Source organism: Nicotiana sylvestris, chromosome 7 (genome assembly GCF_000393655.2).
Source record: "Nicotiana sylvestris chromosome 7, ASM39365v2, whole genome shotgun sequence".
Lineage (NCBI taxonomy): Eukaryota > Viridiplantae > Streptophyta > Magnoliopsida > Solanales > Solanaceae > Nicotiana > Nicotiana sylvestris.
The window spans coordinates 7300633-7315963 of NC_091063.1; the positions used below are offsets into that span (position 1 = coordinate 7300633).

Consider the following 15331-nt stretch of genomic DNA (forward strand, 5'->3'; position numbering starts at 1 on the left):
AAGGGAATACAAATAAACAGCTAACTCCCGGCAAGGGAGCACAATTAAGCAGTTAAAACCCGGTAAGGGAACAATATCAATAATCTCAGCATCCTGGCAAGAGAGATAGCCAACAAAGCAACAGGCATCCCGACAAGGGAGCAATTCAATAATTCTTTCTCTTTCTTTCACTTTTTACCTCTTATCTCACTTTACCACCTGAGCCAACGCTCCAAAGGGGTTCAATCATTTCATATACTTTCACGCTTTACGATATACTTGAGCCAATGCTCCAAGAATGTACAAATCATAATTCTTCCCCAAACTCTTCACATTATATGAAATTTATCAATTTAACAAGGAAGAGGTATCACAAAATCCGAATAAACACAAATAAGACTCACGGTCATGCTAGACTCCGGTGTATAGATACTCGTCACCATGCCTATACACCGTACTCAACAATTAGCAAATAGCAAACAACACTCTAATCCTATTCCCTCAAGCCAAAGTTAGAACAAACACTTACCTCGGTCCAAAGAATAGCGATCAACCCTCAAATGCCGCCTTTCCTTTATAATCCGACTCCGAAACAACGATATCTAGGCATAATTAATTCAATAATATCAATAAAGACTCGATAACAAAATCTCATAGCTTATATATGAAGTTCCTAGCATTCTTCCAAAAATACCAAAATTCGACCCCGGGCCCACACGGTCCAAACACGAGGCTCGGACCAAAACCCGATTACCCATAACCCCACGAGTTCAAATATATAATTTATTTTATGATCCGACCCCAAATTGAGGTTGAATCACTCAAAATTCCCAAAAACCTAACTCTACCCAAAACCCCTAATTTCTACTCTAAATTACATGATTTAAGCTTAGGAACTCAATAGTTAATGATGAAAAATGAAGAAAATAAGTGGGAATTTACTAACCCAAGTGGCCTTGAAGAATGGGGGCTTCAATGGACTCCTAAGTGCTTTGGGAAGAAGAAAGCTCGTGAGTTTTTGAATGAGTCCCGTAGCTACTGTTCCTGAAGTTTTAAAAATTTAACTGGGCGAAATTTGCTCTATGCGATCGCAGAAGAGGGAATGCGATCGCATAGAGTAAATGGGGCTGGGATATGCGATCGCAGACAAGGCAATGTGATCGCATAGAGTAAAATAGTGAAGGCTAGGCTAACACACTATGCGATCGCGGGAGGCACTATGCGATCGCATAGAACAAACTGAACCCCTGAAAATTTACACTATGCGATCGTGGATATAGCTATGCGATCGCATAGAACAAAGAACTGGGCAACAGCAGGCAGCAGATTCTGCAACATCTCTAAGGCTAAAACCACTCCGAAACACTTCTGAAACACTCCCGAGCCCTCGGGGCTCCTAACCAAACACACACACTAACTCAACAATATCCTAAAAACTTAACCATGCGATTAAATTGCCAAAATAATATCATAAACGAGGAATCAAACCTCAAAATCATCACTTTTTCATCAAACTTCATAAACTTTCAAACTTAGAATTTTTGGTCCGAAACACGTCAAATGACGTCCGATTTCAACCAAATTTCACAGGAAGCGCTTAAACCACATATGAGACCTGTACCGGGCACCAGAACCAAAATACGGGCCCGATACCAACGCTTTCTAATCCATTTTCATTTCTAATTTCCAAATAAATTTCAGAAAAATAATTTCTTTTAAAAATTTATTTCTCGGGCTCGGGACCTCGGATTTTGATTTCGGGCATGCGCCCGAGTCCCATATTTTTCTACGGACCCTTCGGGATCGTCAAATTACGGGTCCGGGTCCGTTTACCTAAAATGTTGACCAAAGTCAACTTTACTCATATTAATACCAAATTTTAGCATTTTTCACAGAATTTCACATATAAGCTTTCCGGCTGCGCGCCCAGACTGCGCACGTAAATCGAGGTAACTAAAAATGAGGTTTTCAAGGCCTCGGAAGCACGAAAAAAAAAAGAGAAAACAGGTGATGACCCTTTGGCTGGTCACAATAACTATAAGAAAAGAACAAAAAAAGAATTTATGTAAAAGTGATGTGATGAATAAGATATATTTGACTTTCAGATAAAAATAACGTGATAATAAGAATTTTGTTAAGATAATATGATCTAATGTGCTCGAACAAGATAGATCACAATATGGCATGTTTAGTATTCTTTAATATCGATAGCGGAACGAAATACAAGTACCAAAATCAAGGGGTTAGGTTGCTACAAATATATATTTAAAAGATTGGTTGTTCACTACGAGATTTGAACAATAATTTCATTTCATGTTTCATAATTAAATTCTCATGTTATATAATTTTTATCTAAGAGATTTATATTTTAAGATTATTTGTACATAATTCAAATAACCTACATCGCAATTTGAAATAATTTATTCGCGCATCGCACGGGTACTGATACTAGTATTCATTAAAAGAAAAAACTACATTTTATAGATTCTCCCAAAACTAATGTTCAGTGAAATGTATATTTTTATATATTAATTTATAATATACATATATTATACAAATTCAGTATATATATTTTTTATATTTAGTTAGTGGATATAATTATTTTTGGCCGACTGACAAAATGTAAGTTGCCCATATTTAAAATATACTCTTCAAAGGGTACTTATGCAATTTGAGACCGGGAGCGGGATTTCAACGCGTAGTTTAGAACAATTTACTAATTAAGGAGGTCTCCATAATGGTTCGATAGTGAAAATATATTCACATTCGATATTTATACAAATTATATTAATTAATTTGCATGATTAAGTGATGAATTGAGAAAGAATATAAATTTTTCCAATTTAACGATTAATGAGGGGAAAAAAAGAATATTACTTATATATTTATTGACTTGATATAAACTCACTTTTGGATTCAATAACTACGAGTAAAGTTATTGGAAAAGTACATTAAATGTTATTTGCAATTTATAATACCAGGACTCTATTTTTGGACTCTTACTATTAACTTCGGGCACGTCAGTCAACTTTATTTCGCACACGTCCAAACCAAAAGAAAAAGTTACACAATTGCCTTATATACGTCCAAAAACTATTTGAAGTATTTCAAATTGTTGTAATTTGGTTGTTATTTTCAGTTACTCTAATAATATATCTGATTCTTGTAATCTATTATACAACTACATATGAAAAGGCATGTTCTATGGTCAAACAAGAAGATTTCACCAGTTTTTGAATCCATCCTTGGTTTCTACATTTGATCATTTCTCAATCTTTTTACTGTATATATTCTATTTGAATTTTATGGTGATTAGGTACTTAATAAAACCTTTTTTTATACTTCAATATAAGTTAACTTTACTGAAATAAAACCCTTCCGTTATATATATAATCCTTTCCTGATATAATTCGAAGTTCCTATAATAAATTGATAGCTTTTGTAAAAGGAAAATAGCGTTATTTCAATATTCTTTGATTTCAAAGTTCTATTCGGCAGTACAATATCATATGAATGTTGAATGAACGAAAGCACTAAAAAGTTATACACAAGGATGTGGTCTAACGGTCAATTAAGTTAAAATGAACTATTTTTTTCATCTAAGCGTTCGGGGATTATGGATAGAGTTATCCGAGTACCCGACAGATTAGTTGAAGTACATTTAGACCGGTTTAAATACCATCTTTATAAAAAGAAAGAAAGAAAAGATAAAAACAAGAAAAGCCACCACACATTACTTGCTAAAAATCTTCTTTTTGTGAACTATATTTAAAAACTACTACTAGTAATTATGGTCTTTGAATTCATTAAGAAACAAATTTAATAAGTTTACATAGGTATTCAAGGAAATACTAATTGATCCATGTACTATTTAGGAATGAAATCCAGTAACACAAACTCATAAAGAAACAAATATAACTGGAAAATTTCAAGTTTCCACAGTAGTCATATTCACTTAAAGGGAAGTCAATAATGAAGTTTAACATGTTCAATAAACACACTCAAGAAGCTCAAGTGTCATCTGATTTTTGAGTCAATTCCAAAAAGGGATTCTGGTCAATCTCTTCATAACATGAATGAAAACAAGAATCCAAAATGCAGAGCAGAAAAATATAAATACACAGATTAAAAAGAGACTTGTTTTCATTGCTATAAGAAAACCATTTCACTGCATCATAATTTTAGGGTCCTTAAGTTGGACTGCAGGGACTACAAACTGAAAACAGGATTTCTTCTAACTCCATTCTCAGAAAGATAAACATACAGAAAAAAAGGACTAAATAGTTTCAGGCAGATTCTGAGGCAGCATGTATGGGAGGGAAGAGTTTCCATTTTTCGGGACAAATTTTCGCATCCACACATGCTTACCGTTGATAGTAAACTTAGCTTTAGGCACATCATTGAGAATAAAATCTATAATTGCAGGCGTAACAAACACGATTCGAGCATAAAGAGCTTGTTCATGGGACTTCACCTCCTGCATGTGAATGCACTCTATGCAGTCTCCAAAAATCCTAGTGAAGAATTCCCTGATTTCAACTTCAGCAACAGGGTATCCCTTGGAAAAAGTAACAAACATGGTCCGTTCTTCACGTGGTACGTCGCGTCCCTTCGTCCTCTTAGGAGACGCGTCGCTTCCAAGTCCCAATTGAGCAATTCTTTCTATCAAGAATGACTCAGCAAGAGGTGCCACCATCGACACTTCGCTTTCCGTCAAAGTTTGTTCAGAACTTCTCTTCAAGGCTTTCTCCATGATATCTGTCAATGCCTTGAGACAAACCTCAGTAACAATCTTCCTAATCCCGCTGGTGGCGCTGTCCCGATTTTCATGGAAAAATAGGAGGGAGAACTCTTTTGCCATGAGGCTTTGAGTTAGCGGAATCTCACTTGCATCAGTTGAGAGAAGGGATTGGCTGTCTTCAATGCATTTGAGGCAGGTTACAGCCTCGTCAGCAAGTTCATTAATCAAAAATTGAGGTAAGGACAAGATCTTTCTGATAATATCGTTGAAACGTGTTCGCTCCAACCAAATCCACAATGCCAATGTCTGCATTGACTCCAAAGGATCACGCTGAAGCTCAATAACAAGGAGAGAATAAAGTGCTCGGTCAATTGTATGGAAAAGTCTGAATTCCTCAACTGTGATTTGAAAAGGTTTTGCAGCCATGCCAACTCACGTTGGTAGTTATTAAACCTGCGCACGTAAAACCACCACAAATTTCCAAATTAGAAATAACCAAGGTGAAAAAAGCAGGGCAAATTTTATCAGGACAGATAAGCACACAATTGACAAAGGAAGGAGGGAGAGAAGTGGCAATTATTCCACCATAAGAAGACTATTGTGATCCTAGTAAAGATTCAGCATTTCTCTTGTAAAGCAACCAGCAAAAATCCTATGACCTTGCCATGTACAGAAGCAGGGGAGAAAGACAAGAAAACAAAACTAAAGGCAAAATCCTTCATCTGATTGACAAAGCCTAGCCTAGTCTTGGTACCTACAACTCAATAGGAAAGGAGATTCCTAGAACCTAATCGAGGAATGCATAAGCCCCACATTTTCAGCTATACAGGAGACTTAATCGAAGCCAAAATCAAGTGAAGGATAGGCAACAGAAAAGGATAAAAATGCATAAGTCAGGAAAACAAACCAAAAGGTAACGTCAGGGGCAAACAGTCTTCTCAAGAACTCAACTTGCCAGGTAAGTTTACAACCCAACACATTTATAGGTGAAAACACTGGTTTTGCAGGTTAACAAGGGCAATGATCTACTTAACTTGTTCTTATAAATGTTCTGCCAAAACAAAGGGCAGTAATTACAACTTTGGAAGCATTTTCAGAAAGTAATCTTATTTAGTAGGTTGCATTTAATGCTAGTGAGTGCCATTCCAGTAATGGCCAAGGCTGCATTCATAAATTTCTCTTTCAGTCAATTAAAATCAGGTTCTATTAACAACTTCACACATGTCCTACACAAGAAAGGTGAAAAAATCTAAAATCAAGATCAGCTAGGCCTGCTTATTCAATCACAAAATGTGAAAAGATGTAACGCTTTCTCTTCGACTGACGAAGAGAATCTTTTACATCGGGAGAAATCTGTCAAACGAATACACAGATTTGCGGCAACTTGATCTATTTCTAAATAGCTTCAACGACAATTGTACTCCACATTCTACAACATCTACCATAAGAATCAGATTCACAGAATTGGTCTGATAATACAAGTTAGACTCTGGCATAAATTGGGTAGTGCCCTTGTGGTCGAGTGCTCATAACCATAATTGAAAAGCAAGTATCACTAATTTTTGGTAAAATGACTAATCCTCTTTTATCACAAGCTTCCAAAATTACGCTTTATGATGACTCTCCTACATGTCGGAAAACTGCATTGAACAAAAACACGACATTGTTGCATCTTTATAGAAACCAGGACCTTTAATAAATAACAAGATATTTGCTGATAGGAAATGCTTTATTTATAGCGAACCTATTAATGTGCACAACCCGTTAAAGCCGTTAAGTTTCTAAGTGATTAGCACAAGGTACACCATTTGGTCAGTGGTTGTGATGCACAAAGTTTAGCTGGATTTCAGGGATGTCAAAGTTGGGCATTTAATGCTCTCGTGACAAATGGTAAAGGCTAGTTCAACGACTGTTTATTATTATGCCTCAGAAATCATTTGTATTCTTCTATCACAGAAGTTCTCTGCTTTACTTCTGTTTATTGCTCAGTTCATCAGATAGAAACTAGCACCTCCACTCTCAAGTTCACTGCCTTGATTAACAAAAACCTTGCTATATAACTCTAGTAAGATATTTCATGATCCAAATCCTAAGGCACTAGAAACCTACAATTGAGGTAGAGGGTAGATGCATGTCTGTGATGGAACGTGCACCAAAACTTCAAAACATGTCTTAGATTAAATTTTCCAAATATGGTCTTCTTTTCTTTTTGTGAACTAGATTAAAAAACCAGCATGTATGGTCTTTGAATTCATTAAGAAACAAATTTAACAAGTTGACATAGGTATTCAAAGAAATGCTAATTGATCCATGTACTATTTAGGAATGAAATCCAGTAACACGAACTCATACAGAAACAAATATAACTGGAAAATTTCAAGTTCCACAGTAGTCATATTCACTTAAAAGGGAAGTCAATAATGAAGTTGATATGTTCTCTAAACACACTCAAGAAGCTTAAGTGTCATCTGATTTTTGAGCCAATTCCAAAAAGGGATTCTGGTCAATCTCTTCATAACATGAATGAAAACAAGAATCCAAAATGCAGAGCAGAAAAATATAAATACACAGATTAAAAGAGACTTGTTTTCATTGCTATAAGAAAACCATTTCACTGCATCATAATTTAGGGTCCTTAAGTTGGACTGCAGGGACTACAAACTGAAAACAGGATTTCTTCTAACTCCATTCTCAGAAAGATAAACATACAGAAAAAAGGACTAAATAGTTTCAGGCAGATTCTGAGGCAGCATGTATGGGAGGGAAGAGTTTCTATTTTTCGGGACAAATTTTCGCATCCACACATGCTTATCGTTGATAGTAAACTTAGCTTTAGGCACATCATTGAGAATAAAATCTATAATTGCAGGCGTAACAAACACAATTCGAGCATAAAGAGCTTGTTCATGGGACTTCACCTCCTGCATGTGAATGCACTCTATGCAGTCTCCAAAAATCCTACTGAAGAATTCCCTGATTTCAACTTCAGCAACAGGGTATCCCTTGGAAAAAGTAACAAACATGGTCCGTTCTTCACATGGTACGCCGTGTCCCTTCGTCCTCTTAGGAGACGCGTCACTCCCAAGTCCCAATTGAGCAATTCTTTCTATCAAGAATGACTCAGCAAGAGGTGCCACCATCGCCATTTTGCTTTCCGTCAAAGTTTGTTCAGAACCTCTCTTCAAGGCTTTCTCCATGATATCTGTCAATGCCTTGAGACAAACCTCAGTAACAATCTTCCTAATCCCACTGGTGGCACTGTCCCGATTTTCATGGAAAAACAGGAGGGAGAACTCTTTTGCCATGAGACTTTGAGTTAGCGGAATCTCACCTGCGTCAGTTGAGAGCAGGAACCGGTTGTCCTCAATGCATTTGAGGCAGGTTATAGCCTCATCAGCAAGCTCAGTAATCGAAAATTGAGGTAAGGACAAGATCTTCCTGATAATATCGTTGAAACGTGTTCGCTCCAACCAAATCCACAATGCCAATGTCTGCATTGACTCCAAAGGATCACGCTGAAGCTCAACAACAAGGAGAGAATAAAGTGCTCGGTCAATCGTATGGTAAAGTCTGAATTCCTCAACTGTGATTTGAAAAGGTTTTGCAGCCATGCCAACTCACGTTGGTAGTGATTAAACCTGCGCACATAAAACCACCACAAATTTCCAAATTAGAAATTACCAAGATGAAAAAAGCAGGCCTAATTTTATCAGGACAGATAAGCATACAATTGACAAGGGAAGGAGGGGGAGAAGTGGCAATGTGAAATCAGCTAACGAGATTTCACCATGAAGAAGACTATCGTGATCCTAGTAAAGATTCAGCATTCCTCTTGTATGTAACCAGCAAATATCCTATGACCTTACCATGTACAGAAGCAGGAGAGAAAGAAAAGAAAATAAAACTAAAGGCAAAATCCTTCATCTGGATTGAAAAGGCCTAGTCTTGGTACCTACAACTCAATCAGAAAGGAGATTCCAAGAACTTATCGAGGAATGCATAATTCCCCACATTTTCAGCTATGCAGGAGATTTAATTGAAGCCAAAATCAAGTGAAAGTTAAATCTAAGAAAAGGATAAAAGTGCATAAAGTGGGGAAAAACAAACCAAAAGGTAACGTCAGGGGATGGACACTCTTCTCAAGAACTCAACTTGCCAGGTAACTTGACGAACAAACCCATTTATAGGTGAAAATACTGTTTTGCAGGTTAACCGGGTAATGCTCCAATGAAATTGTTCTTATCAATGTTCTACCAAAACAAAGGGTAGTAAATACAAGTTTGGGAGCATTTTCAGAAAGTAATCTTGTTTAGTAGGTTGCATTTAATGCTACTGAGTGCCATTCAAGTAATTGCCAAGGATGTATTCATAAATTTTCTCTCTGTCAATTAAAATCAGGTTCTATTAACAACTTCGCACGTCTTACACAAAAATGGTGAGAAAATCAAACTTCAAGACCAACAAGGCTTGCTTATTCAATCACAAAATGTGAAAATATGCAACGCTTTCTCTTCTACTTACGAAGAGAATCTTCAGCTAGTTACATCAAGAGAAACCTGTCTAATGAATACACAGATTTGCGGCAACTGGATCTATCACTAAATAGCTTCAACCATGATTATACTCCACATTCTACAACATGTACCCAAAGAACCAGATGTTTCACAGAATTGGTCTGATAATACAAGTTAGAATCTGGCATAAACGGGGTAGTGCTCTTGTGGTCGCGTGTTCATAACCATAATAGAAAAGTGACTATCACTAAATTTTTGATAAAATAACTAATCCTCTTTTATCACAAGCTTCCAAAATTACGCTTTATGATGACTCTCCTACCTGTCGGAAAACTGCATCGAACAAAAACACGACATTGTTGCGTCTTTATAGAAACAGAACCTTTAATAAATAACAAGATATTTGCTTCTAGGAAATGTTTCATTTATAGTGAGCATATTAATGGCACAACCCATTAAAGCCATTGGTTGTTAAGTTTCTAAGTGATTAGCACAAGGTACATCATTTGGTCAGGGGTTGTGATGCACAAAGTTTAGCTGGATTTCAAGGATGTCAAAGTTGGGCATTTAATGTTCTAGTGACAAATGGGGAAGGCAGTAGTTCAACGATTATTTATTATTATGCCTCAGAAATCATTTGTATTCTTCTATCACAGAAGTTCTCTGCTTTAGTTCTGTTTTATTGCTCAGTTCATCAGACAGAAATTAGCACCTCCACTCTCAAGTTCACTGCCTTGATTAACAAAAACCTTAATATAAAACTCTAGTAAGATATTTCATGATCCAAATCCTAAGGTACTACAAGTAGATGCATGTCAGCGATGGAACGTGCACCAAAACTTAAAAACATGTCTTAGATGTTCCAATTTTTCCAAAGAAATTCTGGGGAACTTTTTCCTCACACAAGTGTCTTGTTAGACACTCACTGGCATGCAATAAGGGGTCTAAGTTAATGTATCTTCTGTTCGCCAAATTTTTGGTATGTTCCCCATTGAACTAGTTTCTAAACTTTTAACATCAAGAATCACTATCAATTGTTTGTAATTCATATTGATCCGCCAACTTCTAAAACGAAAGTACAACCATTCGATTTTAGATTTAGATATGCTAGTTCTGATAATTACCAAGTCCATTGAAAATAGATTGAAGACTCAGAGAAATACAACCGAACTTTTCTGTTGTTCATCATCAGTCCTCAAGTCATCTTTTTGCTATTGTAGCGCATTTCAACACTTTAATGCTTGTTAAAGTTCATCAGTAATTCCTTTCTACCAGTTGTCTTGATTAATACTATTTTTATTCTGAAACATTACTAATTCACAGTGTCCAAATTTTAGAAGTCCCATGTCCTGTGCGTAAGCAACATAGATTTGCGAACTCACCATTTTCTTCCGTATTCTCCATAGCCAAACGAATGTTTGACATGTTTTGACACCCAAGACATGGCCAAAACATTTTGACAGGTTCCTTCAAATTAGAAAATATAAACACATCCAACACACATGCTCATGACACAATTTGGGCAACTCGGACACTCCAAGGGCAGGCAAGAATTGAATTGGTAACTACTTCTGGGTCAACTTTCTTGTTTTTATTGGTAGATCGTTGAGGTCATTAAAATGCTACCCTGCATATTTCATTTCCTATTTTCCTGGAGTCTAATATAAGAATATCTATGGTAAGTGGCCAAGTTTTCTGTTTTTCCTTCTTTTCTTTTTCAGTTTCTTAATAGCACAATTGAGGATTGCATAAAGTGAGAGCTTGATAGTTCTTCATGATAAAATGATTCTTTCCCAACCTGGACTTATTAGAATGTTGAAGTTATGACTATCACAAGTGATTATAGCATGCAGGTTCTTTCTTATCTTACTTCCATCATTTTTTTTTTGTCGGGGGGGGGGGGGGGGAAGCTGGGCTAGAAGAGATTTGACTGTTGGCATTAGGAAATGAAAAATATTCACTGTTGCATAATATTCCATTGAATGGCTTCCTCTAAGAACAGAAATGGAATTTCAAGCAATTATCAATGTTCAACAAAAAGCTTTACTACATAATAAAACTACAACATTGCATTATGTCGGCCAAATTTGACTTCTTAACAGTGCATTTTATGCACGTTGATTGTTAGAGGCGCAAAAGTTACTGTTAGGTGTTTATAAATGCAAACCTACGCTACAAGATTTTGAGATGCCTTCAGAGCATATTATACTTGTGGCATCATGACAGTGATGGCACACAAAGCATATTTAGTTCTCATGTTACGCACCATGATTATTCTTAGCCATGCTTATCCTAGCTCAATTGGTATACCAACCCATAAAGGCTATCCCAATTGGAATTTGGTTTTGTTCATTTAGAAATTTAATCTTATATGTCCCTCCCTCTTTCTTTAACTTTCGTTTGCACTAGCTCAAGTTAAAAGGAAGTTACTAAACCAAGAAACTGAAACCAATTTTTTCATGAATAACAATCAGTTGGCATGCTACCCTCTCCATAGGGGCCGGTTTAGGTTCATACCTTTGAACGTCTCAAGCTGGGAATCCATTGGTCTACTCGTCAACCACAACATGCTGCCGCAAACTTGTTAGTCAGACTATCAAACTACGATGATTGGGTAGTGTCAAAATAAATTCTAGAAAACATGCTCAAGCTTACACCTAGAGTAAGGATATGATGGTGTCAGCAAGCAAAACCAAGTAATCTTTTATTCCCACGGCCACCAGGTCTCCTCCCTGCAATGAGGGAGCAACATGGTTTAGCCACCACTCATGACCCACTCTAGAGCTGAATAAGAGAGGAAGAAGGGGAAAGGAGGTCCTGCTTCAGAAAATGCATATCCCAAAAGATTAAAGTGTAAACTGAGGAATACACCTAAAAGAAAATCTACAATTAAGCAGACAACAAACCGAACATATAAAATCCCTAAATTAGGCAAACAACACATTGAAATATACAACAGGATAAAGAGGTTAAAAGTGAGCAGGAGCAATTACATTCTTAAGATGCCAAGATTTGGTATGCCTTGATCAATAATTACAGAGGCAGGGTGCGAGACTGAAGCCTATAACTGCTAAAATAAGCCAACCTCCATTGAAACCTATATGAAGTTAGGCTCATAGGGTGACAACAAAATTAAGTTACTGTCAAGATATCTTCTCTATTCCTTTATGCCCGTGAGACTGGGAGTTGAAGCAGCAGTCCCTTGCAGATCCGATAAGGAGAAAGACCTCCATGCACTAAACTTCTGTTCAGGAGGTGATGATGATGACTCATTGCTATATCTTCTTGATTGCGGAGGCAAAGGAGGAAGAGAGAAATGAGGTGATGATGGATTTGAGTTCAAAGACTCGGAGCTGTTATTGCTCTCAGAGCAGCTTGAGGTTGCACCAAGAGCTAATGAGCTTCTAGAGTTTATCGGTCTCTTGTATAACCCACCACTATAATTTCTTGGGAAGTGATTCCGATTCTTGTCAAAGAAATTGTTGTGAGCAAGCAAGTTCTTGCGTTTCCTAGTGAATGCATTCTCTGGCTTGACCATATCTTTAAGCGAGGAACATGATGCTGCATCTGCTAGACTAGTAAATGATTTTGATTTTCCAGCGTAAAAATTTGATATGCCCCTCCTGGATCATGGCAGACAAGCACTGTTAGAACTTGGAAAATTAGGAAGAATACGACAACAGTTGCTCATAAACATCTATAAGCATCTAAAATCTTTCCGATTTGACTACGGCATCCTTCCTTTCATCCTCCAGACTATCCAATGTGCTAGAGACTTACAATAACAACCGTTGACCGTGTTCCCATTAAGTTTCTTCAGACTTCATTTACAATAAAATATTAACCCCAAAAAAAAGGCTCTGACGCTATCCAGGCTTCACATTCAGTCCACAGGAGATACTTTTTCAACTTCAGCTATATAGATAAAAATCAACACACACATTTTTTTTAGTAAACTAACATACTCAGTACTGAATATGCTAAAGTGATGTTACAAGCTTCAAGAAGCATCCCAGGCAGCTTTACTTTTGGTAAGGAGGATACTGGTCCCAACACCCTCTATAATAGCAATGCATTTTATCCATACTAAAGCATGCATGCACCCGCGATAATACCATTATCCAGATCAAAATAAGACTGCCAAACAATTTTGTTAACATTGCACTCATAAGCCTTAAATATCTATGAAACAAAAGAAATGATTTTTGACACCTCATAGTCTCTATCTATTTGAATCTTTCACACGCCAAGGAATATATGCGACCAAGTATTAGCTCTGACAATCAAAGGTAGTACATAATGCAAAAGATTACGGACAAAAGATGACACACCCCATCACATTCACAACAACCTCTCAAACAAGATTGCAAGCACCGGTCAGGTCTCATTCCACTAAGCTAGTTCCATCTCCCAAATTACTTTTCAGGTACAAGGTCTATACCATGCTACATGAAATATTGGGGAACAACCACTTAATCAATGAACTAAACTCTCAGATTTTACTTTTACTGCCCAAGTTAAACATATAAAAAAACTACTTACTAAGTCAATTTGCAACAAGCCAAGCCAAACATTTTTGGTCCATTTCTCTCGGGTACTCAAAAATATTACCAAGATGCCCCCTAAGACACAGTTAATTGTTACAAATGTCTAGTTAACATGTACACATATCACATTAACCAAGCAAACTCCTAGACTCGAGCCTTAAAACTCCAAACTAAACAACAAAGTCAGCATCTTAATGACAAGATAAGTGAATAAATTATATAAATTGACCTAAAATCCACAGAGAAATTAAATTAATAGTAAAACTACATACTTTATTGGCAAAACCTCCTCTAAAGCCTCCAAATTATCCAAAGCACCAGCAGGTTTGAAAGGACTCTGAACCTCCTCGCCGTCGCCGTCCGACGAAGCATCTCCCGCCGCCGGCGAGTCATCACTATTCCTACCAATCGAAGAAGAAGAAGACGAGGAAGAGGTCCGATCATCCTCATTTTCCTGCTTCGCCTGAACCCTAAGATCTGCCGACTTATAGATCGGAATAAACGCCATTCCGTGCACGAATCCTGACCGTTCGATCTGACGATCAGCTGTATTATTCCTCTCCAACGCAATCGACATAGCTTCACAACGAAGTTTGTATACAACAAAACTTGTATATATAACAACAGAGAAAGAAGAGAGAGAAATGAAGAAACAATAGTCTAGAGAGAGAGAGAAAGAGATTAGAAAAAGGAATATTCTGAGGAAGATGAAAGCCTTATCTTTATCCAGACAAGATATATTATCTTTTTAATTTTTTATTTGTGTCAAATTCATATTTTGCTATAGTACATACGGTTTCACTGTAACCGAATGCTCATTAATTTAAATTCGATCTAGACCGTTGATTTATCTATGTTGATGATTTGATTGAGATTAATGAAGATTGAAGATTTTAAGTGGTTGTAGTGTTAGTTGACTGAAGCTGCGATAGGAGAGTCATTAATCGGAATTTTCATTTTCTTTTAGAAATTGTGATATCTCTTTGAATTAAATAGTGATATCTCTTTAGGCTCTCAAAATTGACTATATTATCTTCTATGACAGCTTATACAGTGCTTGTTCGAAGGGATTTTAAAAAATAATAATTTTCCCATAACTAAGGTCGCATATATTATTGTCTTATAAGAAAAAATAACTTTACCAATATTTGATTAACAATATTAGATAATAATCGCATTAACTTATTCAATCAATGTACTATGTAATGATATTTCATATATTCCATTATTTATCGCGAAAACAACTTCATATATTACATTCGTTATAAGAAATTATTCATTCATTATTATTCATCGCATAAATTATTTTGGTATATCAATTAAATAGTATGCAAAATAAGCAACTATATCTGGTGACATCTTCTCTTCTTTATATTAATTTTGAGACGAAAATTTAACATTATACTCTGTCAAAGGATAATGTACAAAAAAAACTCTCACAATGAACATAAATAAATAAACATGTAGTTCATTTGATATATTTGGAATATTCTTGGTACAAAACTTAGTATTAGTCCTAGTTTTAGTCTATGTTGTATTAAAGAAAACTA

General features: G+C 36.3%; 3 protein-coding genes across 4 annotated transcripts; all 3 read right to left on the reverse strand.

Annotated features, from left to right (window-relative positions):
- Positions 1-4102: 4102 nt before the first annotated feature.
- On the reverse strand, positions 4103-7774 carry LOC104213894 (uncharacterized). Its single transcript, XM_009763453.2, has 2 exons — positions 7639-7774; positions 4103-5173 (listed from the first exon to the last, which is right to left on the reverse strand). Exon 2 carries the CDS (start codon positions 5144-5146, stop codon positions 4256-4258), a length of 891 nt encoding a protein of 296 aa, XP_009761755.2. The 5' UTR covers positions 5147-5173; positions 7639-7774; the 3' UTR covers positions 4103-4255.
- Positions 7441-8331, reverse strand: LOC138868130 (uncharacterized). Its single transcript, XM_070151123.1, has one exon. The coding sequence runs from the start codon at positions 8329-8331 to the stop codon at positions 7441-7443; it is 891 nt and encodes a 296-aa protein (XP_070007224.1).
- A 3425-nt stretch (positions 8332-11756) lies between these two features.
- Positions 11757-14485, reverse strand: LOC104213893 (protein OXIDATIVE STRESS 3 LIKE 1-like). Of its 2 annotated transcripts, XR_707763.2 has the most exons (3): positions 14054-14480; positions 12228-12857; positions 11757-11966 (listed from the first exon to the last, which is right to left on the reverse strand). XR_707763.2 is itself a non-coding variant. In XM_009763452.2 (2 exons), exons 1-2 carry the CDS (start codon positions 14356-14358, stop codon positions 12392-12394), a joined length of 771 nt encoding a protein of 256 aa, XP_009761754.1. In that variant the 5' UTR covers positions 14359-14485; the 3' UTR covers positions 12124-12391. The 2 variants fall into 2 exon arrangements, 1 of the variants encoding a protein (XP_009761754.1); XM_009763452.2 differs by lacking the exon at positions 11757-11966 and having other exon boundaries at positions 12124-12857; positions 14054-14485.
- Between the last annotated feature and the right edge of the window lie 846 nt (positions 14486-15331).

What these genes read in the sequence shown, in the direction of transcription:
- LOC104213894 (XM_009763453.2), bottom strand. Translation starts at nt 5,146, where the DNA reads ATGGCTGCAAAACCTTTTCAAATCACAGTTGAGGAATTCAGACTTTTC.
- LOC138868130 (XM_070151123.1), bottom strand. Translation starts at nt 8,331, where the DNA reads ATGGCTGCAAAACCTTTTCAAATCACAGTTGAGGAATTCAGACTTTAC.
- LOC104213893 (XM_009763452.2), bottom strand. Translation starts at nt 14,358, where the DNA reads ATGTCGATTGCGTTGGAGAGGAATAATACAGCTGATCGTCAGATCGAA. An exon ending in GAGGAGGTTTTGCCAATAAA is followed by an intron (nt 12,858 to 14,053) that starts GTATGTAGTTTT and finishes GCCATGATCCAG; the next exon opens with GAGGGGCATATCAAATTTTT.